Source organism: Barbus barbus (assembly GCF_936440315.1).
Source record: "Barbus barbus genome assembly, chromosome: 49".
NCBI lineage: Eukaryota > Metazoa > Chordata > Actinopteri > Cypriniformes > Cyprinidae > Barbus > Barbus barbus.
Window position 1 is genome coordinate 11498008 of NC_136727.1, and position 26788 is coordinate 11524795.

General features: G+C 36.9%; 1 protein-coding gene across 1 annotated transcript in view; it reads right to left on the bottom strand.

Annotated features, from left to right (window-relative positions):
• Positions 1–26788, bottom strand: part of LOC306867237 (CUGBP Elav-like family member 5) — a gene marked incomplete at its 5' end in the record, with an annotated part of 235844 nt that overhangs the window by 86285 nt on the left and 122771 nt on the right. Inside the window, one exon of the mRNA XM_079412837.1 lies at positions 16287–16335. Within this exon, the coding sequence (XP_079268963.1) occupies positions 16287–16335 (49 nt within the window). The remainder of the gene's footprint in view (positions 1–16286; positions 16336–26788) is intronic.

Genomic DNA, 26788 nt, shown 5'->3' on the forward strand with positions numbered 1-26788 from the left:
TAATATATAATGTATAATATATATTACAATGCATTTAATTATTTTGTAATCATATTTCTAATAGTAGTTATTACAATTTATATTAAATATAAATATTAAACTCTACAAAAGATTCTTTAAATGTTCTTGCGATAAAATCTGAAAGTTTTTTTTTTTCCTGGGTTCATCTTACAAAGCAGGTCCTTCAAAGATTGTTCTGATAAAAACTTAACACAAACATATACATAATTTTTTTAAAGTCCATATTTAATCTTTTATCAAAATGTAATTTGGATAAAATATTAAATCAACTTCCATTTCGTATCACATCACAAATCTCTCTTATTTTTCCATCCTGATATGTAATTACCAATTTTCATAATCCATAAAGATAAAATCAACTTCCGTCCTACATTTTTTTTCATTCAGTATTGCGTTTAAATATCAAAATATTGAAAATACATCAGTTTACGAACGTTAGATGAGTTTGGAGTCACTGCATATGGCTTCAACAAGGTCACATAGTGGCTTAGAGTTTATTAAAGGAAGGTGGATCTTATTTTCACCCTGTAGCTACATGTCTTCTTTAGCTTTAGCTGTAATGGAGAAAAACAAGTGTGAAAGTGAGATGAATGTAGACGCGAACACTGAGGAACGTCCTGTGTGGAGGATGTATCCGCAGCAAGTGCAAAATATTGTGATCTGTGATTACCTCCCTTTCACGTTTCATTAATGTCATCCAGATAGGGGCCGAACAGCGAGCCACATCCCCCTACAGAGCGAACGTGCCACAGTTCTGTGGTGAAACATCTCAAATGATCCTTTACGATATCAGAGAGCGAGGCAAATCAAGGAATCTGTAAGAACATTTATCATTTAATGAGGTTACAGGGTTTGATTTTAGTTTATGCAAAACAGGTTATTGTCGGCATATTGAGACAAAAACGCATTTGTAAATGTGTCACTTCACACTATGGAGAAGCCGTTGCACACCTGACTTTTCTGTCAATCTTTTTTTGCTAGTGCTGCTATCTATCTATCTATCTATCTATCTATCTATCTATCTATCTATCTATCTATCTATCTATCTATCTATCTATCTATCTATCTATCTATCTATCTATCTATCTATCTATCTATCATGTCTATGATGTAGAAAGAATAATATAAATAATCAAAATAAAGCATAAATAATAAATCATAAAATTGTATATTTATAATATATTTTAATAACATTTTGTAATCATTTAATAGTTACTATAATTCATATAATTATTATAATTATAAAACTTTAATATGATTGCAGAATATAAGAATAAAGAATTATAATTATTCATATATAAATAAATAGAATTTATAAATAAAATAAATATATATTTTTTATATAATTATGACTTTTTTTAGTAAGCATTATGCATATACATAGCATATAAAATTCTAAATATATAGAAAAATACTAAAATAATAAATGTTAAAATATTAAACTATAATTCTTAAATTTATGATATTTTATTATATATATTTTGTATAACAATAATTTATTAGAAACTCTAAATGAACATATAAACAAAAAAATTACTCCAAAATAAATAAATAAAAACTAAAAAAAAAAAAACTATATTTTTGTTCCTAAATTGTATCTTAATTTCAGATGCAAAATTCTTAATAATTCATTATTTCTGCATGAAAACATTCATACAGAGGTGTTTATGCACAAATAAGTGTGTGCACACAGCTAAACCCAATGGTGGAGATCCGTGCAAAATCAAAACTGGTGATTGTACCAAAAATACCTCTAGAAAAGCAGTGACCTGACAGCAGCCAAAGGGAACTGCTATCAAATTTTAGGGTGGCAACTGGCATGACACAGGCGTTTCACAGCGACGAGTTTCCACTCAGCCTGAGAGAGGAACAGTCTCACTTTTAAGCTTTCAGCATTGCCTTAGTTTTAGAGTGGCCAGGACTTTTTAGTCCTCCGGAGCTTGATTTGATATATCGCAGTTTGATGCTTGTTGTCAGTAGCTGTGAGTTACAGCAGGAGTGTGGCGTGGATTAAAAAGCCTCTCATTGGCCTTGCCCATTCCCGCTCTAGCAGGGACTTCAAGGTTTTGTGTTAACATTCTGAATCAGTCCCTGCATTCCCCTAAATTAATTCTCCTTTAAGCATATTTTGCTTCTCCCTTATTCCCTCGCAACATTAATAGGAGACAGATGTCCATAATGGAGTCCAAGTTTTTTTTTAAAGACATTTTTCGGCTTTTTTTTTCTTCTTCAAAATCCCAGGTGAAAACAAAACAAAGTACTGCTGAACTGCTTTATCCATGTGGATGATAGACATGATGCAAATGCAATTCTGTTTCTCTTAAATGCACAGGAGAAAAACATGATTGATTGTTTCAAACCACTTTCAAACCGATTTATTACAGAATAATGTTATGTCATCTGTTGGGAAAAACAGACATGGATATTTATTTAATCCGTAACCCTCTTAATTATGCAACAATATGGTGTTTGAAACTATATACTTGACACTAGGGCTGGGAATTCAGAATTGGTTTCATTTTAAATACTTAAACAGCAAATAAATGTTCAGCATGAAATCAATATTGGCCATATTTATCTTGTAAATGCACATTTGCTGTCTTATTGACAGTGATTTGAATGTACAAAAAAAAAAATATCTAGATGCAAAGATACTTGCGTTCTCTCGCAAAACTTTGCGTTCTCAAGTTTTGCGAGGGAACGCAAACATTTTTGCGAGAGAACGCAAAGTTTTGCGAGGGAACGCAAACGTTTTGTGCGAGAACGCAAACATCTTTGCGAGAGAACGCAAAAGTTTTGCGAGAGAACGCAAAGTTTTGCGAGGGAACGCAAACGTTTTGTGCGAGAACGCAAACATTTTTGCGAGAGAACGCAAAGTTTTGCGAGGGAACGCAAACGTTTTGTGCGAGAACGCAAACATCTTTGCGAGAGAACGCAAAAGTTTTGCGAGAGAACGCAAAAGATTTGAAAAATATTTTTTCCTCCCACCCCGAATTTTTTTCACCCACCCCGAAATCTTTCCACCACCATGAGCTCTAAGGGGCTCCGTAGGGGGTAGGTCAAGGGGTCTAAAAATTTTAATTGCTTATTGATAAAATGATAAAAATGCATTGATACGAATATCTTAAAGATATAAAAGATACGTAAATAGTTAACGTTTTTTTTGTTAAAAATACATAGCTATTTGTACGTTTTTAAATGTTGAAATACGTCTAAATTGTTTTAGCATCAATAAAATGTATAACAATGTATGTTTTGTGCTTTTAAATGTTGCGTATTAATACCTACGAGACCGGGCTGGATATAAACTCAGAATTGCAATAAAAAAAATTCTGAATTGTGAGATATATGCGATGCTATTTAGACTGAGATCGAATCAGTCTACAACTCACTGCATCAGACAGTGGATACTGAATCTGACTCACTCACTTGAACCACAAGTGATTCTTCTGACAAATCAAAACATTAAACTTCCATAAAACTACTAAAAGAATCATTAACACTCCAGAGATGTTAAATCGAATCAGAAAGATTCATTCAATTCCCGTCCCATTTGTAATGCATACATGCAATCACAGCATCTCCTAAACTTTACATTACTTGAGAAAATATAATAGACGGCACTTCTTATCTCAGACGCTGATTAGCGCTGATTCTTCAACCGATCACGTACGCTACATTCTTTACAAGAAAGAGATCCCTGGATCCTTTTTACGATAGTGCATCTCTGTTATTAGTCATGAGCTCGAGTCAGGGAAGCTAATCTGAAGTGAAAAGCCACTCATACTCTGATCTATCCAATAAGCCTCCCCTGCCATCAAAGTGCTCTTTGAAGTTCATGTTCTGGAGACAGATTGGTTCAGGTGTCAGGTCAGAGTTCCTGTTGCCAAAGGTAACGGCAAGCATTTGAAGCCATGTTCTTACCCGTCCCATCATGTTTATTACAAGGGGGCAAGAAGAACAAGCTTTGTTCTGGAACAAGATGTTTCTTCATTTGCACAAGATTTTAAGACTTTGTTGTCGGATTAAAAACATTAGTTTGGATTAGAAGGTGTTTCAAATCACAAAGTCAACTTTATGGGGCAGTCGTGGCCTAATGGATAGAGAGCTGGACTTGTAACCTGAAGGTCATGGGTTCGAGTCGCAGGTCCGGCAGGGATTGTAGGTGGGGGGAGTGAATAACCAACACTCTCTCCACCCTCAATACCACGACTGAGGTGAGACCCTTGAGCAAGGCACCGAACTATTGTTGAGTAAAGACACATATATAAACATATACATATATATAAAAATATGAATGTAATTATTAATAAATGCCTAGAACTAAATAAATAGCAAAACAATTAAAAATATATTAAATGTGATTATAAAATAATTGTTTTGTTATAAATTTAATTTATAAATAAACTGATAAAGAAAAATGTGAATTTGAAGAACTATATTAAAAATATATAGAATTTATTATTAATGCAAAACATACTAAAATACATCATAAATTATTATTATTATTATTATTTATTTATTTGTTGTATAAATAAATCAATTAATAAATAAATAACTGTATAGGCACTGTTAGTGAATCAATTATTTAAAATCCCAATAAAATATTGTAACTATTAATGAAATATCCCAAAAAAAAATTAATTATAAATGAATACATAGAATTTATAAATAAATAGTGTAACAAATAAAAATACTAAAATATAACTATAAAATAATAATAATAATATAAAATGTAATTGATAAAAATATAAATGTGAAGAATTATGTTGATAAATATATAGAATTTATTAATAATGCAAAAATACAAATATTAAAATACATTATAAAATGTTATTGTTATTATTATTATTATTATGGGTTTGATTTAAAAACACTGGCATAATAGATGGATAAATATATGGATGGATGGATGGACAAATGACTCTTGATGTAAATAAACTAATTAAAATACTAAAAATCTGTTGCTAAACGTATGCCTTTCAATGCCATACTACAATAAAATAGAACCACAGAACTTTACACAAAGTAGTAAGTATAAGTATAATAAAAAGTATAATATAATAAAGTATAAGTATAATAAAAAAATAATTGAAATATGTTGCTTAAAATAAAATACTTTTTTAAATTTGATTCCACTGAAAATACTTTTAAAACAACTAATAAATCTGAATTACTGGCCCAAGCATGTCACCCATAAAAATTCTCACTGTTGAGGCCAGGTAATTGTGACAAACTCTCTTCTCAGCACGCCAGTATTAGAAAATCCACAGGTACATAACACGAGAGTACAGTTATCGATGCTAATGTGCTGGACATTTTGTTCACGCTTCACAGCAAAGGTTACAGATCTTCTAACTGCGAGGCTTTTACAACCAACTAGTGAGCACTTCTTTCTCCATTACCTGCACTCTCATTTGCCTTGCCTGGCGAGGTAATCAGCAGCCCATGCCGGACATGACACACACACACACACACACACACACACACACACAGACATACACACATATATACACAGTTCTCGGTTCTAGCGAGCAGCCATCGTTTAAATGCTTTTTGATATGCCCTCTGAAGCAGCATGGGCTCTCTTTAATGGTGCATTGCTCCTGGAGTCCCCGCAGTACCCATGTGTATCTGCCAAGGTCTGGTGTCTGTCTGCTGCTGGGGTATTTTTGGAGGTGTGGTGAGCATCATAAATAATGTACCTGTAAATGATACGCGTCTGGTCTGGCTGACAAATGGAGCAAAAAGGAGGGGGGGGGGGATTGAGAGGGCAAGCCCCATCAAGACATTTTCGCCCTTTAGTAGGAAGAAGAATTGCGCCGACTTGCACCCAGAATTTCGTAATTGACCGTTCGCAAATAGCTTGATTGACAAGCGATCTGACCATTCATAATGACGAATCTGCCATCTTGTCTGACAAACAAATTAGACAGGAGAATAGATTAACTTCAGTGGACTTTAAAAAAAAAAGTGTGTATTGACGTCTTTCCGCGGTTGAAATAAATTACTTTCTGATGTTAATTCATGTTTATTTCATGCTTTAAGTAAATATGAAAAGACGATCGATTCACGTGTCGCCGCTTGAACTGAGGCAAAACAGCCATCTGTCACGACAAATTAAAGAGCCACAAAACGGTATTTGTTGTTTGAATTTCTTTAAAAAAAGACCAAATTTGAAAGCTGAGACCTTGTTTCATACTAGAAGTAACCTGCAATTAATTGTCTGCCGGCGTGTTGTCAGTTTCCTCTTTGCTCCGCGATGTATTTTTTACTACGAGAGAACATGATGTGTAGTATGAGAGCAGCATTGTTTGTCGGACATAACGACATTAACTAAGTTTTTGCGAAGGGTCAATTGACCGTCTCCGACAAACAATGCCGCTCTCACACTACACTCATGTTCTCAAGCAGTGAAAAATACATCGCCTCAGTTCAAGCGGCACACGTGAACCGATCGTCTTTTCATATGAACTTAAAGCATGAAATGAACACAAATGAACAGAGTGTATATTATTTCCACTACAGAACACAGTCCACTGAAGTTGATCTACTCTCCTGTCTGATTTGTGTTTAGGGCTAGAAGGGATACAGCTGTGGCTACTGGGCAAGCGCACATCAATATAGTGTAATTTTTGTCACACTGTATAACAATAGTTACTGTTTTTGCATAAATGTTTAGGGTTTGGGGAGGTGAATACATTAACAGAATTGTTGAATTGTTACTAACAAATGACATATTTATATATATTTATATACACCGTACGGACGCACATGAGGAGGAAAAAATGCTCATCTTTTCATCCAGCAGTGTTCTCCAGATATCCATTAGTCTCATTTTCACACAGTTTTTAAGTATCTCTCTTAAGAAGCAGACCGCATATGCTGTCATTTGACTTTGTCTGAACTGCCGCATATTTCTTTTCTATCAGCTTAACTTCATTTAGAGTTTTCATTTCAGAGGCTTTTTTCTAGCTAAAGAAAAAAAAATGGTAAAGTGTTAAATTATAGAATAAAAGAAATACGGATAAAAATGCATGTATTTGCTAGATCAAAACGATTGGGCTTTTACAAAGAAAACATTGAGAATGTAAATATTATACACACTTGATGTTTCTAGTATGCGCCGCATGTGATTAGTTCGTAGTTCGTGTTTATACCATGATGAACTTGTGCATTCAGATCATAGTGTGCAGGGCTGAAAAAGATCTCTCTGTGTTTAATGTTGTTTTTAGGTTTTTACCAAATACCATGTTTAAGGTTTTACATGGTATTTGATATGCATTGCAATATTTATTCAAAATAACTATAATTTTAGCCAGATATCCAACTGTAGCAAATTAGATTAAAAATGTACTGTAATAAATAGAGTAAAAATCTTGTAATAAATAAATAAGTAATAAGATATGAATAGTCATATTAATAAAAACAGCAATAATAATCAATAATATATATAAATCAACACATAGTTATGTGTATCTACGCAATCTATGAAAATAATAAAAAATAATAAAATCCAATAAAAGGCAATTATAACTTAAAGTTAAATGCAGATGGATGAATGGAAATGTGAGATAATAACGCAACCTAATCTTTCAATCACAGATCACAGTAATGAATCGATTCACTGAATCAACATTTTTAATTCGGAGTGTCTATTTACACTAAGTGCAAATAGCCCGCCTTGTTGGCAGAGGCTATTTACACTAACTCCGCCCACCAATATGTGATTGGGATGGTCAAGAGTGAAAAAAGACGCTTGTTCAACATCAGTATCAATGGCGTAAATGTTACGGCGTGTGCTTTTTGACGCGATCGACTCGAGTTCGAACCCGCCTTTTGCCAAACTTTTTTTCTCCCGTTTCAAATCTCATATCTTTTACTTTTACTTTACTTTTAGTCATTTAGCAGACGCTTTTATTCAAAGCGACTTACAAATAAGAAAAAGTAACTAAAACTAAAAGTTAACACTCTGTAATATATCGCAACGGAAAGGCATTTATTTTCAATAAAAATGACAGAAATAATCAAAAAGTTGAAAATAAAGTATCGGGTACTGTTAGGGTAGGTGTAGGGAGGGCTTTATTGTCCCAATAAGGTGGCATCCATTTAATAATTTGAATTAAAATGAGAATTTACACTCAATATGTTATCATTGCGTACTGTTTTATAATGTACTACAATACTGAGGTGCAGATAATTGCCACTATTTGCAGAAAATCTTGCTATTTTAACAGTGTAAATAGAATCTAATTGCTAATTGAGTGTAAATTTTTATTTTTCGAATGAAATGAATTGAAATAACTCTGATGCCATTTATAATATTGAACTTTAATTCAGAGATTATTAATTTAATCTTTCATATAAGTCATGAAATGGAGAGATCACAAAATTAATCTAATAAAATGTTTTTTAGGAAACCTAATGGCCATCTTAATAATTGTGAAAATATTGTGTATAATTATTCAATATATTGCCTAGTTTGTATAAAGTGTGACATCATCTCAAGGTGTGAAAAAAAGACTGAAAATCATGTACAAACGATACTAAGGCAAATACATAAAAAAAACTAAACAAAACAAAAAACTGGGGTTTATAAAAGCAACACTAAATCTGAATTCCGACTCGTATTATGTCTAAGGATGCTTGTGCTGTAATCCATCCTTGGATTTTACATGTAATATTCATCAGGCTGAGTTTGCTCACTTGCCACGGAAAAACCTTGAGGTATTTTCAGGCCTGCCAAAAAGTGTGTCTGCGTGTGTGATGTAAGACTCGCAGGCAGTGTGTTAGGATGAGATGGGTCTCAAAGCAGTTCTGGATGTAGTCTGTCGTAATCTCCTCCCATCTGCTAAAGGAGCTGCTCTTCCCGCACAGCGCCCGGCTCTGGCCCGCCCCATCTGGGCTTTTCAGATAGTCCAACGCACTACCCTGACCTGTGCGAACTTGTGTCTGTTATATTGTTATACAAAGAACGTTTCTCAATTTTGTGAGTGTGTCTAGGTCAGGTTTTACCTACATTGTGGGGATCAAATGCAACCACAAGGATCATAAAATTTACATGGGGCAAAGCCAATTGTACCCATGAGAAAAATGGTTTAATAAACATTATAAATATACCTTAATGAAAATAAAAACGCATACAGGTTTCTGTGAGGGTTATGCATATGGTTAGGGCATAGAAAATATTAGATGTAACCTAAATGTGACATTACCTCCCTCTGGGGACATCCTAGCTTGGAAAAACACTGATTAATAATAAAGCTGTAAATCATTTAAAATTATATTTAATGTAATTTTATTTTAATTATAATTAATAATAATTAATCAATTATGAAATTACAATGAATAAAATGTATTATTTTTCATTTTTACAATGTACCATTTTTAAATAAATGTATTAATTATATGATTAGATTAAAAGTTTGTGTATACATAATATACTGTATGTGTGTGTACTGTGTATGTATATATATATATATATACATACACACACACACACACACACACACACACACACGTATATATTTAAGAAATAGATTAAATATATATTTATATTATATAATGCAAATCATAGACATGGACACACACAAATATCGTGTAAACACAAACTTTTATTTTGGATGCGATTAATCACGATTATTGAATTTGACAGCTTTAGAATAATTATATACATATAACTGATAAATAATAATCAAATCACATTTATATATATTAAATGATACATTTATAACTAATATAAATAAAATAATGATAAATAATGATACAGTTATAATGAACAAATAGGCCTACAATTTATTGATTTTAATGTTTGCAATTTATTATTGTTAATTCATTATTTTTTTTATAAAAAAAGCTAAAGTTTTCTGTCAGTATATTATTAGCTTTATATAAAAACAAAAGTATGTCCACATATAGAAGCCAAGTAAACATGCATGTGTGTGTGTAAAGTGGATCCACAAATGTATCTTGTCCTTCATGTGTAAGAAGGTGAGACTGACAGCTTTTTGTTGCATGCTTGCTCATGTGAGATGAAATATGTCCTCATGTGTCCTGAATATGACGGAGGTATTGTGTGTGTGTGTGTGTGTGCATGAGTGTGTGTGGCACTGGAGAACATGATAGCTTTAATGAGATGGCTGCATATGAAGGACTGTCATTAGTGCTGAGAGAGGCAGCAGCCTGGTGATTGCAGTGATTTGGGTCTGCTCTTTTTGACTTGTTTGACCAATCAGAACACCTCAAGAGCTCGCTTCAGAGCCCATGCAATCAGCCACCACATTGGCCCACTTAGCAACAGCCGCCCAATAAAACGGAGTATACATGTAAGAACAATGTTCTCCAGTAATCATATGCAACAGATGCAGTAAAATGTGTCTGTAATAAAGAAATAAGCATTTACTCACCCTCATCTCTTTCCCAACCTGTAGAATTCATTTCGAAGATCACAAAAAGAGATGTTTAGTCATATTTGTATGTTGCACTTTTCCACATAATGAAAGTCAATGGGGTCTGGTACTGTCAAACACCAAAACTAAGGGAAAAAAAAAATAATCAAACAGTAGAGGATGGTGCTAGCAACATCAAGGCCATGGGCTTGATACCCATTTCCTTGGACTTGATAAAATGAATAACTTGAATACAAAGTAAAGAGCTGTTCATACCAAGGACGATGATTATGACAATAACAACGACTATGAAGTTTTAATAATTGTTGTAATTCTATTAAAATAGCGATATTCACACCACAACAATAACAAAACAGAGGAAGGATTTCATTGGAATTACTTTCCAGAAACATCTTTTTTTTCTCCAACTGATGAAAAATAAAACATTGCCAATCAGAATCCACCTGATTTTAAAATGTGCGACTTCAAATTTGGCATTACGCAATCATTAATGACACATTCGTCAACCAATCATTTACGCCAAACTTGGCACAACTATTTATGGAGAAGTACAGCTTAAAAATTCTTCTAAATATTTCCTTTTGTGTTCCACACAGGAAAATGGGTTTGAGCACATGATGGTGAGTAATCATGACAGAATCATCTTTCTTTTTTCCTTTTTTTTCACAGGGATGCGTGTGTGGTGCGTGTTTTTTTCACAGGGATGCGAACTATGGAAGCCCATTTCTGCCACTGAATAAAAAATAAAAAAGGTCATTGCTATCTCACAATTCTGACTTTTTATTATCAGAATTACGTGACACAAACTCGTAATTCTACAATTTGATTTTGTTGCAAGAAAAACTTTTCAAGAAAAAAGTCTTCAAGGAAAGAAGACTGCGAGTTATTAAGTCAGAATTGTGAGATATAAACTTGCAATTCTAAGAATATATCAGTCTTTCCCCCTCAGAATTGGACTGTGTAACTCACAATTGTGAGTTTATTTCTCACAATTGCAAGTTTGCATCACGCAATACTGACTTTATAACTTGCAACTGTGAGTTTATATCATGCAATTCTGAGAGAAAAAAAGTCTGAATTGTGAGAGAAAAAATTTATTCAGTGGTGGAAATGGGCTTCCATAGTAAACTGTTGTTTTAAACAACCTGGAAGCAATACCAGTGTTTCTATGTAGGGTTAATGGTAGGTGTGATAAGAGTCTTAGAAAGAGAAAACACAAATAGCAACATCTAAGCTATTCAATCTGACTTGTATTTTCCAAACTCTTTAGTCTGAGATAGAGGAAAACAAGTTTCATCAACCTATCTTCAGTCTTCCCGCTTGATAGAAGCAGATAAACCATTATGAGAATGGCAGGCTGAAACCCTGTCACCGTTATCCATGCCTTTCGCTAAGGAAAAAGCAAGAAGAGTTTGTTTCTCAAGGTGGTTGTAGCAGCGATAAGGGAGCAGTTCTTATTAGGGGTGACAGCAAAGGGGCTGTGGCGGCAGTACTGACTGGATAACCTTGTGCCTGCTCGCCCTTCTGCGCCAGGCTCCTCTGCCTTGCCTCGGCGGGGACACAATCTGCTGGCTGGAATTACCTCGCAGCTGGAGGAAAACTAAACATGATTTCTGACCTTTACTTCTTGTGTTCAACACTAACCTTTGGTGGTCCGCTTGCACAGACGGGCTGAAATGAATTCCCGACCGCTGCGCATGCGATTACGTGCATGTTGAGGCTGAGAATGACGAGAAAATCAGCGGTTGAAAGATGTTCCTTCAGTTGGCGTCCTCTGTCTGGGAACCTTGAAATGTTAATTGAAGTCAAATTGCTTCGACAGGGTTTGGAAACCTTAAGATACAAGGTACCTTATTTCTGCTCCCCCAAATGTAGCTGCTAAAGCTAACGCAAACTTAACACTCGGTTTGAAATGATATATTCACAGAGCAGATGCCATGATGTGTCTTGGGCTTTATTTCTGCTACGCCAAATGTAGCTGGTAATGCTACTGCAAATGTTGATACTCTGTTAGAAATGATATTTCTAGCAAAGCTTTTATTCTCAGTCCATGTGTATAGATGACTCAGAGAAAACTCAAAGCTAGGTGTATGGGTTTTTAAATATTCAACTTAGCCTATGCTTATGTGTGAAGATGTTTAGGATATATTTTTCAGACATTTGGACCAGCCAAGAGTAATTGAAAAGAGTAATCTGGACCCCTTTTTTCCTCTTTCTGAGGAAAAGCTACAATTACTTCTGCCGTACTCGTTCTTTTCTGCTTATTACAAGCTTATTCCACCAATAGCTTCTTTTAGCATGCAAGCTAGAATGCATGTGCATGTAGAAAGAGGGTTCCTTCCAATGAGCTCATTATTCCGCAGCACTCACCCCACTCACTGACACACTCCACATCTACCCCTGACTGTCACATCCAAGCAAATTCATGCAATCGTGCCCACTATCCTTTAGACTGGAGATAATGCAGGCATGGTGAAGTGCGGCTAAATCTTAACCACAAGTGGAACCTAGCAGTTAGTCAAGGCGATGAGGGGAAAATTGACCTGTTCCATTTTAGTTGAGAGGTTGAGCATGTGCATGGTTTTCAATATGTGTTGAAGCACAAGATTGTGGCAGAATTTTCATTTGACTCAAATTTGAACATAATTCCAAATGTAAGGATGGGTTCCATTTTTTGGAAGATTCTAAACATGCACAGAAAATTCAGCAAGTAAAATGTTTAGTTATTAATTCAAATAAGCTACATTCTCTCATTTTACACGTGAATATCAACACCAAAAGGGGAACAGGAGGACCACCAACGCATTTCAAACAACAGCTTCCAAGGACTAAGTTTGTAAAATCCATATACTGTACTGACTGGCCTATGTGGAATAATTCTATGTTATTTCTAGGCTAGGAGGGAAAATTAAGACAGGAAACCTGTCATTGAGATGATTCCACTAAAAAAAGACTAGATGGTTGGTGTTGGGGGTGTCTGCTCAAGGGGTTGGGACTTTTGGGGGGGGGGGGGGGGGGGGGGGGGGCAGAAGATCAAAGTGACTAAAGCTGATTTATCCTGTGTTAGAGCTCAAATACCTATGAGAGGCATTGAACAGCCCTTCAAAAAGCAATAGCAGCCACCTTTATATCCAGCCTGTGCCAGTCATCAGGCCTGCCTGTGAAGCAAAATCAATCTGTTTCATATCGGAGATACCAGGGGAGAGGGAGAGAGTGTGTGTATGTGAGTGTATAATCTGTCCCCAAAGCTCTTTTTAATGACACATGCTGCATAACAGAGCAAGGATAGAAAAGTGTTCAATAAGGCAAAAATGCTGTTATCTGGAGATGAGGACTAATATAAAAAGGCTCAGATGGTACAGAGGAAGTTGTCAATCAAACATACTTTAATTTCTATTTTCAAATTCCCTTCCTTTTCTGCTCAGCGTGGACACACTTGCTTGGGCAGAAGTCCCTACAAAACAGCCTTGGTACAAGAAACACCCAAACAGCGAGCCAAAGAATATTAGCACACAGCCAAATGCATGTGGTTGGCAACGGTTACAAGCACTTACGGCATCCTCATAAATTCAGAAATGCACCTTTTATCAGGCAGCACACAGTTCATTTAATGATAACCCACACTATTAATTTACCTACGCAGCATGTCAATCAGGTGACCCATCCAGGAGATTCCTTCTAATCCATGACCGCATGCAGATTGAAATGATTTAAAAAAAGCATCTAGAAGAACAATTTAATCACATTAGCTCTATAGACTTAATAACCACTGACTGAAAGCCCTTGTGGAGAAGGTTCCTTGAGGTTTAGAATGTCTTTTCCTTTGTTTTTCTTTGAACAGGTGTGGTGACCTTTCAACCACTTAATGAGATTACGAGCATAATTAGAACTGGAGCCACTGAGGGTCCCAACAGTCAACCTACTTGAACTCGAGAGAATAACCAGTGTCCACCTGGTTGCCACCTCGGAATTAGAGAAAGTAACGTAATTAAGTCCTAACGCATGGATCCTCAACTACTCTAGGGACTAGAGGATGTGCCCATGAAGAAAAAGCAGCATTAGCGCATACAGCTTGCAAGCACTGCCTAAAGCAGTAGCAAGTCTGTCAAAGCAGGATACTCTAGGATTGGCCTAGGGTTGGCAAAGAAATCCCCGGCAACCATTAAAGTCACAACAGTGTTGGATTGCTCCTGGGGTGCTACTCTGAGCTGTTCATTTAGGATGATGTGGAACTATTGGGCCTGACCTAAGCACACTCTCCATCTCCAACATGGTCACCAAGAGGAAGGCAATAAGGGACCCAAGGAAACCCAATGGGTGCCTAGGGACCGCTAAGGCTGGCCACTCACAGGGAAGTCCAAAGACAGCAAAGTGTCAGAGTCAATGCGAACACACACCTCTACAATGGCAAAATCAATGAGGTTTTATGAGGCAGCAATCTCCTCTACAAAGGCCTGCTTGTCTACTGCTGGGATGGACCACTGGATGTTGGGATGGACCACTGGATGTCCAAATTCACAATTTTCCAAAAATTGCCAGGGAAGACTTTCTGAGATTTGGTTGACCCATGCATGATGGTTTCTCTCATTCCCTAAAATATTCTTATGTCTGCAAGGTGGTCAAATTGGGAGCATTTTTTAAAAAAAGAGTGTAAAGCTGTAGTGTAAAGTGTAGCTTTCCTGTAGCTCAAATAGAGCATGGCGCTAGCAACGCCAAGGTCATGGGTTCAATTCCCAGGGAAAGCAAGAGCTGATAAAATGTAAAAACTGTAACTTGAATGCAATGTAAGTCGCTTTGGATAAAAGTGTCTGCTAAATGCATAAATGAAATGAAATGAAAATTATATAAAGATTCATTGATTTTTATAGTACCTTTGGAACATTGTCCTTTCAGATCAGGGAGGAGCAACTCTACTCTTGGAGGGCCACTGCAGATTTTAGTTAAAATTTTAATCAAACACTGAGTTTTCAAATACTGAAGTCTTTGTTTAGGTGTGTTTGATTAGGGATGAAACTAAAATATGCAGGACAGTAGTTTCACTGGAGAACAGTTGCCAATGCCCGGTTAGGACCATCGAATAAAAAAACAGAGATAGAAAAATACCCATTTTGCTCTCTTTTACACCTTTTTAAATCCTTAAATTCCAATAGGCAGATCTATTTACAGTAAACGGCAGATCACATGCTAGAGACCCAGAATTAAGGGTCTTGGCAAGTGTCCTGCAATATAATTGATTGTTAGGCAAGTTGTGCATCCTCGGCCAACCTCGCTCTACCTTCCCCCCAACATCTATCCCTATGGCATTTACACCTTTTGTTTACAATATGCCCCTTGATTTGACCAGACATCAAGTTGGGGTTCTGGGGCTCAGGGCTCCCGTTTCAATATCTAAGCTAATTACTTTTTAATTTACAGTGTGCCGTTAATGGGTTTGGCAGGGGGAGCAAGGTTAGACAGGCAGCAGAAGCCACTTCCCTTCCGTTCACTGGCACCACGGCACCCTTAATTAAAATGAATAATCTGAGCATCCATCAGATAGATGGAGAGTCAGAGAAAGAGAATTGTGAAGATAGGAAGGTAGGTCCTGCTGAAAATTTCCATGCAGGGTTATAGTGGTTTAGCAGGTGGATCTGTTTTTGAGCAACATGATCCTTCAAGAACTAATTGACGGAAAGAATCTAAATGCCTAGTGGATTCATCAGTATACCAGGATCTCATATTGGGTACCAGCATCCAAAACACAACAAACATAGGTGGCCAGTTTTGCTGATCTGTTCAGCAGGGAGAAAGGCGAGCAAGTTCATGTAGTTTCATACAAAAGATACAATCAAGAAAAAAAAAGAACAAGACAACTACCTCCACGGCTCTCACTGTCAGCTGGCTTCACCTGGATGGGGCGAGTCATCTGGAAGAAGAAAAAAAGTACAGACAAGACAAAGGGTTAGTTCAGGTACAGGCAACCACTGTCACCACAATAAGCCAACAGCCTCAAACAGCTGAGCCTATGTCCGTCACAAAAAAATCCTATCTAAGTTTGGATCAAATGCAAAGATCCACATGTCGGTTTGCAGGGCACATAGAAAATACAAGAGTGGTGATTTGTACCATCATGCCTTCACGTACTCGCACCCTGTTTCTATTTTTGAAGTGCTGCAAAGCTACTCAGGGCACAGCTCTTGTTTTCTCCATCTGAAAGAGAAGTATTTGCAAATATCCTGTTTTTGCACTGACTACCATTTTATGTAAGGATTCAATCAGCACCAGGGGCCTCATGTATAAAACTCTCCGTAGATTTGATCCTAAAAGTGTACGTACGCACAAAAGCTAGATTTTGTGTACGCACAAAAGTTTTCAGATTTATAAAAGCATTCGTATGCCAGAACCTGCGCAAAAATCCCTTTATAAATCCCAGCCAGGGGAAGATTGTGCGTACGTGCATCTCCCAGAAATAACCATATATGGAGCTTACAACGCCTAGTTTTACAATGCATAGCCTCATCGCAATATCATTTCCGTGCATATTCCCATCCACGTGATACCATGTTTAACACCGTCAAAGGTACAAGACGTTAAGGAAATAAGAGATACAGACTAAATGCCATTTGTGCCACATTAATTTTTATTGCCAAAATAATACAGAATGTTTTAGAATATATCAAAATATCCATAAAAACAAAACTGTTTAGTTCTCAGATAAATAGCCTATTTTAGAATATACTTGACCTCATTCTTTCCACTGACCAAATAGTATTTCATTTGTTTTAAACAACTCAAATCAAATCAAATGTATGTAGTTTTGCTGAAAAGGTGAACATCTTTTAGCTATTTTTAGAGGAAACAGGTAAGCCATTCATTGCAGTGTAAATACAATTGCCTGACCCGCGCATCACTGACAAAGTATTTTAAAAAAGGAAACAGGCAAATCTCACCATCCCCCCCAAGTTGTATCCTTCAAATGCAGTGGTATTTTTCATAATGCTGTGGAGATGCCTTCACACAACATCAACACCTCTATACAGCTGCGGTTGTACAGTAGCTATTATTCAAACTGGACAATGGACCGTTCGACCTCTGAATCCAGTAGTGTCTGCCATAATATCGAAGTAAGTGTTCATCATTGATCATTGTTCTCGCAAAAAAAAAAATTCTCATAACATGAGATCTGCAGTTTAGTTTAAATATATGAATTATTATAGCACTCATCGCTGTAATTAAAACATTGCATGCCACAGGAAAAGTGATTAAGCGCATCAACTACAAATATGTCTAAATTCATATAATTTTGATTTAACTTCTAATTTCAGTTTATCTCCATTGATGAAAGTGGAATATTTAATGTAAATGTGTATATCAAAATAAAAACAGTTTAAAATCATTTTTACTTCATTACTCCAGGAAAAAAGAGTGTGTACGCACAGTCAAGAGCATCCGTACGGTGCGCACATATTTACGCCAAGTTTATTTTTTATAAATCCAGATATGTTCTTGGAAAACAGCAACGTTTATACATGAGGCCCCAGGGCATATGGGGAAGAGGCCACGTTTCTGAGCATACCTCCAGACAAAACCCTAAAGGCACCTCTGATTTATTATATTCAGGTAAGTCAGTTCACTCAGAAACATATTGCTAATGCTCGGGGCAGCTACTGTAGGTACAGTGCTCATCTACTTATAGGTTGGTAAAGATTGAAATCTCCAAATCTTTTCGCCACTTCAATGACACATTCCAAATCAGGAATCAAATACAACAATACTGGTATCTTAAAATGAGCTTCTTGAGCTTAAAGTCCATCTCCATCTCAGAAAAATCTCTGATCTCATCAGCAAGCTTTTTTGTGTGTTTGTTTCGCATTGCTCGCTTGGTTACAGTCTCTAGCGATGGTGGCAAGGGGGAAGTGAAATGCAACAACAATTAAAGTGGAGGCAGTCGCAAGAGAGAGAGATCAATGAAGCCCTATTGATCCCTGCCCCTTAGGCTGTGGAGAGTGTCTGGCAAGGAGGGATTCTGTGTGTAGAAGGCTCACGGTAATCTACTAAAGCCTGATAAGAATAGCATTTGTTGGATTAGATGCCTCTGTCATCACAGTTATTGTGCTCCGTATTTCGCTCAACAATTTTTTTCCCATTATCCCTGTAAAGGTTGAAGTTTGACTGGTTCTTATTCTACAAACTTGAGCAAAACAGAAAGAAAATATATATTGTTTGTTTGTTTTTCCCTTTCCTTTGCCCATCGTTCAAGGATTCAAACGGATTTTGCTGCAGGAGCAAAGGATGTTCAAAGGGTTTTTCTATTCTCCCATTTATTCCTACCGGGGGATGTAATGTAGAAAGGAATACTATAAGTGTGGACTATTGGAGCAGTAAAGCAACTTTATAAAGTGACTAATTAATATTTGATGTCCTTTCTTTCAGGTTTTATTTTGTGATAATGCACATTTGATTCGTTAGCATAAATGCTGAATAATATAGAGTTTTAAAGTAATGGTTACACTTTCTTTAATTGTTGAAATACAGGACAGATCCTGTCCTAAAGGCCTAATTTACACTATAACATCCATTCCCCAGCATCGTAATCCAATGGGAGCTTTCTATCGATCCAAAACAAACTGCTAATAGCAACACAGCAGGCCCAGTTTGCATGAAAAAGGGCCAAGAGCTGTACGGAGATTTGAGACAAGATTACCCAATTTGCAAAGTGCCCTTTGCAGGCTCCCCAGCCATCTGTAACCTGAAATTAAGCCTTTTTGAATGCTGCAGCAACTTTCGTTTCATGTCGACGCCAACTCAAGAGCCAGGGAAATGTTTCAGAGGACAGGACCAACATTTTGTCTTTCTCCTCAACATATTTTCTTTTACAGTCCAATTGTGTGTGGGGGGGGGGGGAGCAAACTGAAAAAGGTCAGTTTTAAAGACAGGCCAGTCCCATAAAAGCATGACTTGTTCAAGGAGAAACACCATAATGGGATTTTAAAATGCCTTAATAACATGCTGATATACTAGGAAGAGGGCCAGGCCAGATTCATTAAGTGTTAAACGTATCCATTTTCACCTTGAGGAACCGAATAACCTTCCTCTGAGAAATTATTCCATAAATTTATCCATCGTAAATAATAACTGGGTCTAAGTCTTTGTGCAAAGGGGAAAAGGCAAAATATATAATTATTTTGAAGGTCAGAGTTCAGTAGCTTTGTCATACACTTCAGTTAAAGAAAAGTTAAAAAATAAATACATTTGTCTATTTGAAATACATTATGACAACTCAGAACTTCTCAAGCATAAGGACAAAAACAATCCAATAGGCATAATTGTGAGACATAACCATTCCAAACAAATTACCTGACAAACCCAAACTGGTAATAAAGGAGATTCTGTTTTGCAAGGGAATGCATTCAGAACTACCTCATACCTGTAAAAGCCATCAGTGAGATGTATTTCTAACACATTGGACGTTCGTGTAAGGTTTATGTATTCACCTCTCTAACTAGTCACTGTCCTGGTCATAAAATGCTGGTGTAATGGTCCATTTGTTTTCCTAAGAGCAATGTTTTTCTCCCTTGTACATTTAGTATCGACGGAACTCATTTTTCTCACCTCTAATGGGATGGCGTACAATTCAGGTACACATATTTACACTCACTCACTCACACACATTCACATATTTTGATCCCCATTGACTTCCATAGTATATACTTCCATGGTGTGTGTGAATATATGCTAAAACACCTAAAACTAAACCTGAATTAAGAATAAGTTAGAGCTAAATGGAAATATTTACAAAAACTAATGACATGAGCATAAAATTTAAATATTAACATGAAAACTGAAAATATAAAAATAAATAATACTATACAGGTATATAAATAATATTTTTTAAAAACAGATATTAACATATAACTACTTGAGACAACATTTATTTCTGTCCGAGTTTAAATAATAAGTAAATATATAAGATTACTTATTAAATCAAAAGCATTTTTAAATGACATTTTAGATGTGGTTGCATCACTGCTGCAAACAATTTAAAAAGTGCTGAGGACATAATTGACAAAGGCCATCCTAACCATAAATGACCTCTGTCATTTCACAGACATTTACATGCGCCAGAAACAAAACGACCGGCAGCTGACAAACTTATGCTGTCGTCAGGGAAAGCATTCATTTAGCTTGAGTCCTGAGAGAGTTCCCTACGCCTCACCGCTGCTTTTATGCCTTTATTGCCAAAGCGTTCTTTACTCATAAGATAAAACGAATGAGTTTCCCTTATGCTGCGTTCCTTGCAAAAACAACAACAACACCACGTGTTCTAATTGTGATAGATTCAAGGAGGTTTCCACACTCAGAATGGCGAATGCACTGAGGTCCAGGACAAAAACAGAGGGATGGAGGGGGCTGTAGAGGATGGAAGGCAAAGGAGAACTGCCTGCAACTGCCAGATAAGCTTGCTTCTCAGTTGAGTGGCATTTCCAGAGCTGTGACTCCACCCTATTGCTCCCCCACATATGCCGATAGACTCGTGCTGGTGGAAACGCACACTTATACGTTTCCCGCCCGCAGCAAAAGCACCGGCGTCCCTGTGTTTACCAATCTGTTGTTTAAACTCAGCGGAACAATTCAAATCCCCACGTCCCAACAGGAGTGTGTCAGTTGCATCTCGTTTGGGATTATGCACACGATCCTCTGGTCCCCAGCAATCCCGACCGGCGTGTATGGGAACGTATTCTTCAGGATTTCCGACGTAGCTACGGGAGCAACTGTCTCTTTGTCCTTGTCATCTGTTTCTTTAAGCACACAATACTCGATAATCATGTTGTTTGCTGTGCTGCTGTCTTTCAAAAGGGGGAGCTATGAAACAGGGTAAACAAAATACAATGGGGGATATGAAACAGCCATTCTCCTGAGAGACAGTCTGTTCTCCTGTAGTGATGTTTGATTAGGTACTGCTGTGTTGGGGTAGATAGAAATTCAGTGCAAGCTGCTCCGAGCAAATCGGGACTGTGTCTTGTTGCCTCCGTCTATGATGAATGTGAACTAATTCCCGTATTTGCTTTACGCCGTTCTGTCATAAATTGAAAGCGGGGACAGTCAACATGGACGAAATGTATGGTTTGCTTTGATTTTACAAACTGTGAATGAGAAAAAGACACTGTTTTCCATAGCAGCCAAACTAAGATGTTTATTGTACACAATTTTTTTCCAGGTCAGTGAGTCACGGCTTGCAGAATCTTGTTAAAAACAGACTGAGCTTTGCTCACCTGCTGGGTTGTATGTTCAAAAGTCGTTTCGCACCACATCCTTCATTTCTTTTTTTTCATTCACATGAATTATTAAAATGGTTCACAACTTGTAACAGTTCAATGCTGTGCTTTAAAATAATTTTATAAAACGGAGAGTTTGAAGCAAATAAATAGTATATTTAAAATTTTAATGTTTCATGCTATAAAGCATCCAACTGAAATATTAACATTCAAAAGTTTTGAGTCAGTAAGATTTTTTTAATACTTTTATTTAGCAAGCCCACGTTAAATTGAATATAAAATTTCAAATAAATTTTGTTTCATCAAAGAAGTTTTAAAAATCAATAATAGTTAGAAAAGTTTCCTGAGCAGGAAATCATGTGACATTGAAGACTGGAGTAATGATGTTGAAAATCATCTTTGAATCACAGAAATAAATTATATTTTAAAATCAATTTAAATATTTACATTTTTAATAATATTTCACAATATTACTTTTTTTTTTCTTTTATCAAATAAAAGCAGCCTTGGCGAGCACACAAGACTTCTTTCAAAAACATAGAAAACTTTACCAAAATTTACAAATAGTTAACAAAAAATTGCTGTAAAAACATTTTTGTTGAAAAAGAATTTTACTTTGCAAAAAATGATACTTCAAGCTGTAAATCCTCCCTAAAAAGCTCAATAATAAGACAATGCAAATGTATTTAAATTTTAAACAACTATTATAAACAACAAATAAATAAATAAAAACTAGTGATCATTTTAAAACTATAGCAATGGTGCAGTGAACAAGCTTGACTGATTAAGAGTCGGGGATCCTGTGTGTGAGTGTGTGTGTGTGTGTGTGTGTGTGTGTGTGAGTGTGTGTGCATGTTTATGTGGTTTATGAGGACACAAATTTGTATAATGACATGGGTATGACAGAGGTATTACAATATGAAGGTGGTTTATGAGGACACTGCCTATGTCCCCGTAATTCAAAAGGCTTAAAAAACATACTAAATGGTGTTTTTTTGAAAATCTAAAAATGCACAAAGTCTCCTGTGAGGGCTAAGTTTAGGTGTAGGGCAATAGCACACACAGTTTGTTCAGTATAACCATTACGCCTATGGAGAGTCCCCATAAACCACAAAAACCAACATGCGTGTGTGTGTGTGTATGTGTGTGTGTGTGTGTGTGTGTGTGTGTGTGAGAGAGAGGGAGAGTGTGCAGGCGGTTTGGCTGGAGTTTAACAGTGAGATAACAGCCTATTCCCTGATCATTATTTAGCATTTGCAGGCCATCAAAGCCCCTTCTCCTCTGTTATTCCTAATAGGGAAATAAACACCTTTTAACTGGAGCATCCCAGCTGCGATAATTAATATTTCCAATTATTGATTTGAAAGCGCGCTGTGTAGTGACAGCCTTGGACCTCAGCTCAACTAATAAATCTACCATACAGGAAGGTGAGAGCGGAAGAGAGAGGGACGGCGAGAAGGAGAGTTATTATTCTTATCTCCAGCAGTTAGTCTGCTTCCAACACAAAGCTACAAAGTAAGAATTGTAATATAGGATACAAATAATATGGGCTACTTTTATGTAGCATTTAGAAGCTTGACAGACCCCGTACTCATTCGATTTAATTTTATGGAAAAGAGCGGTTAAGGTATCCTTCAAAACAATGTTCCTTTAGTCCTCCACAGGAGTTTCAGACAACATTACACAAAATTAAATTCTTTGTGTAAACCACTCCTTTAAAATGTAAGTCATTTGTTTGCCAGAGTCTCTCAGAGGAAGAAAATGAGACAGAAAATGGATGAGGGAGAACGAGGTGAAGAAGTATCTGCCAGCATGTGTGCGTGTGAGGTATTTTGCTCCCAGCACCTCTGTGGAAGTCCTGATAAGAGTATCGACTGCACTGACTTGTCAATCGCAAGCGTCTGAAGTCGAAAACTCCAATAGCTTCTCTCCGATTCGCACAATACTGGAGGTCGGATGTAGCTCCAGTGCCTTCGACCATTGACACCGCATTTTCTGAGCAATCTGGAACGTCTGCAGTGCTCTGAAAATGTCTAACGCTGCGGTCCAGCTAACGCCGAGTTATCTTACGCCACATCAAGCGTGCGCTTTCAGTCTGACGTCCCTCAAAAGGTCATTGGTCTAGATTAAATCTTTTCCCCCTTAACGTTCCTCGGCCTCCTAAGTTTGCACCACAAGACGTAGCTGCTGACCTTTCACAGCGCTACAACCAGGATCCAACCGAAGACCATCAGAAAAACAGTGTCTGTATGAGCGTGTACAACGGTTCCTGGAGTGAACCCAGTTTTAACACAGGTTTACCTGGAAGTGGATGAAAGGTCCGAGTTGAAAAACTCAACAAGAACAAATAAAAAAGAACGATAAAAGGCTTTAATCCTACAAACGCTCGCAAGCCAGTCACCGGAGTGTCAAAGCGAGATAAAGAAAGAAAGGTAGTGCACAAGAGAGATTCCCTGACTTCACAGGTGCCGTGGTCTTTCATCAGGGGAAGGGCATCTTTCCCAGACATCTCTGGTAAAGGCGTTTGCAGCTCAAAGAAAGCCATCGCTTTCTGGAAAGAGACGTGAGGTTTGTTGAAGGAAAAAAATCTCTTGTCAACAAATTCCTAAGAAGCACCACAGTGTTTGTTTTGATCTCTTTTTATTCTCAATTTCATTTCCAGCCTTGTCTCGTAGAACCTATTTGAAGAGCAATTGGTGGCGTTTCATGTCAAAATGTTGGCAATCATGTTTAGCGACTCTTATGTCTTCAAAGTTTCATGATGACAGCTTTAAAAGTAAAAGATGTCAAAAGAAGCACTTCCAAGCTGAATAAAAACCTCACCATCTGATGATTAGGCCATGCCTTCTCATGAATAATGAATGTATCTAAATACTATTGTACTCATCTACACACATCTAAGGAAGCCATGAGAGTGCATTATTATAGTTTTTTTGTTTTGTCATGAATTTCCTTGTGATCTCAATCTAGCAAAGGTTGTGTTGTCCAAATCTCATTCTAATTTTTCAAGATCTCAGCAAACCAAAAGTTGTGCAATTGATCGCAACATACACAGTTTTCTTGAGATCTAAACATAAAAAAAAAAAAAAACGTTTTTGGGTTCTTGACTTAATTTTCTTGTGATCCCAACAAAACAAGAGGTTTTCTTCAAATCCAGACATAACAAAAGATTGTTTATTGAGTTCTTGACTTAATTTTCTTGTAATCTTTCAATTACAATTTGTTGTTTTCTCCGTTTTTACTTTGTTCTTGTGATACCGCCACAACCAATCTTGTTTTCTCAAGTCTTTGCCTTACTTTTCTCATAATTTCAGAGTAACAAGATTTTTACTTTTCTTGACATGTCAAAATCAAGAAAGTCAAGATCTAGAGGAAATTGTTTTCTTGAGATCTCTTGACCTAAATTACTCATGAAACCTTGACCTTGAGTATTTCATGACGGTTTAAAACTTTTGCTTTGTTTATCTGGCTAAAACCAGCACTACATTTCTGCTTAGAAATACCCCAGGCCAGATTAAATAAAGTGTAATGTATATACACAACTATGTGAACACACTGGTAACATTAGCATTTCGACTGCCGGATCTATTTAGGATGTGCTAATACAGCATTCAGGGGGCTTCACGGTATTGTGCTCTGTGCTTGCTTTGCCCAGCCGTGGCGGAACGAGGGGGAAGCTCCCCTTGCTGTCATTGCCGCTACAGGATTGTGACAGATTACAGGGCACTCCTCTGACCAATGGGTGGCCAGCACCGCTTCCCGGTCAGTGACCCATAATTCCCGGCAACCTATGCCGAGTTGACGTTTCTTTAATGGGTTACAGACCTCCGGCGAGCCAACGCCTTCTCAGCGCTATGATAGCCTATTAGTAATTCACCACAGCTTGCAGTTTTTTGTCTTTTTTTAAGGCACCCTGCACCCTTCCATGCCACATCTAACCTCTTTAAACCTCGTGGTCCTGAGGGGATGACAACAGCAGAACTGAAAGGAAAGAGGCAGAGGAGAGAGGGAGGCAGAGATGCAAGTCGACCAAGTGTCAGGTGTGGACAGAAAAAAAGCCGGGGGGAACGACTAGGAGATGGGAGGATAGACAGATGGAAGGGGAAAGAGAGAAAGACCTGAAGCCAGAAGTGGCATTTGCTCAAAGCCATTCAACTATCTGCCATGAGAGATGATGCAATAATGGTAATGTGCCCGACTGCAGCGATTCCCAACCAGTGGGTTGCAACTCAAAAATGGGTCGCTGGTCTGTTCTGACAGGGTTTGGACAGCATGGAAAGAAAAGAAAAACCTGTGCTAAATTCAAATAGCAAATTGCAGCTAACCAAATAATCTTGCTAAATAAATGGAGGACTTTTCTTGTTGACCTAAAAAGCTGTGTGTCCAATTTAACCAGTCGTATTGTTCAACCCCTTGTCCATTTCTTACAACGTTTCAGCGCAGTTATCTCGCACGTGATCTAAATCACCATTGCCTTGACGATCGATAGTGAAACAACAGATCTTTGTGTGTTCAGTGTTTTACAGCCGAGGCAATGTGGCTCAGTGTCTGTCATTGTGAGTGTGTTTGTACTGACTAGAACTCAACGAGGATCCAGCATGCTTAGTCCATCTGTCTGCGGTTGCAGTCCAATTCAACTCCAATAACAACTCCACTCTGGCATAGATAAATAGTATACGACTTAAATCAGGCCCTCATTATCTGCTTATATTATAAATCCAATCAGACAGATGCAGACAATAAAAAAATGCAATTTAGGGCTTGTATTAATTTAATCACTGATATATCGAACAGTACATCCAGAGATGATAATGAAATGCAAAAAAAAAAAAAAAACTTCAAATACATTCTATGTAAATTCATACCTAAATCATCCAGGTATTAAAATGTTCCTGTTTTTACAACTGATGAAGGTGTTTGGATAGACACCGATACGTCTTGTTGATTAATTTTACAGTCCAGTGATTTTAATAAAAAACATATTTTTTGAACACTTCAAATACTTTGGTTGCATAAATAAAACTAAATGTCTATCTATTCATCTATCAAACCTGTTCGTCCTTATTTGAAAGTAACTTTTGTGTGTGTGTGTGTATGTATGTA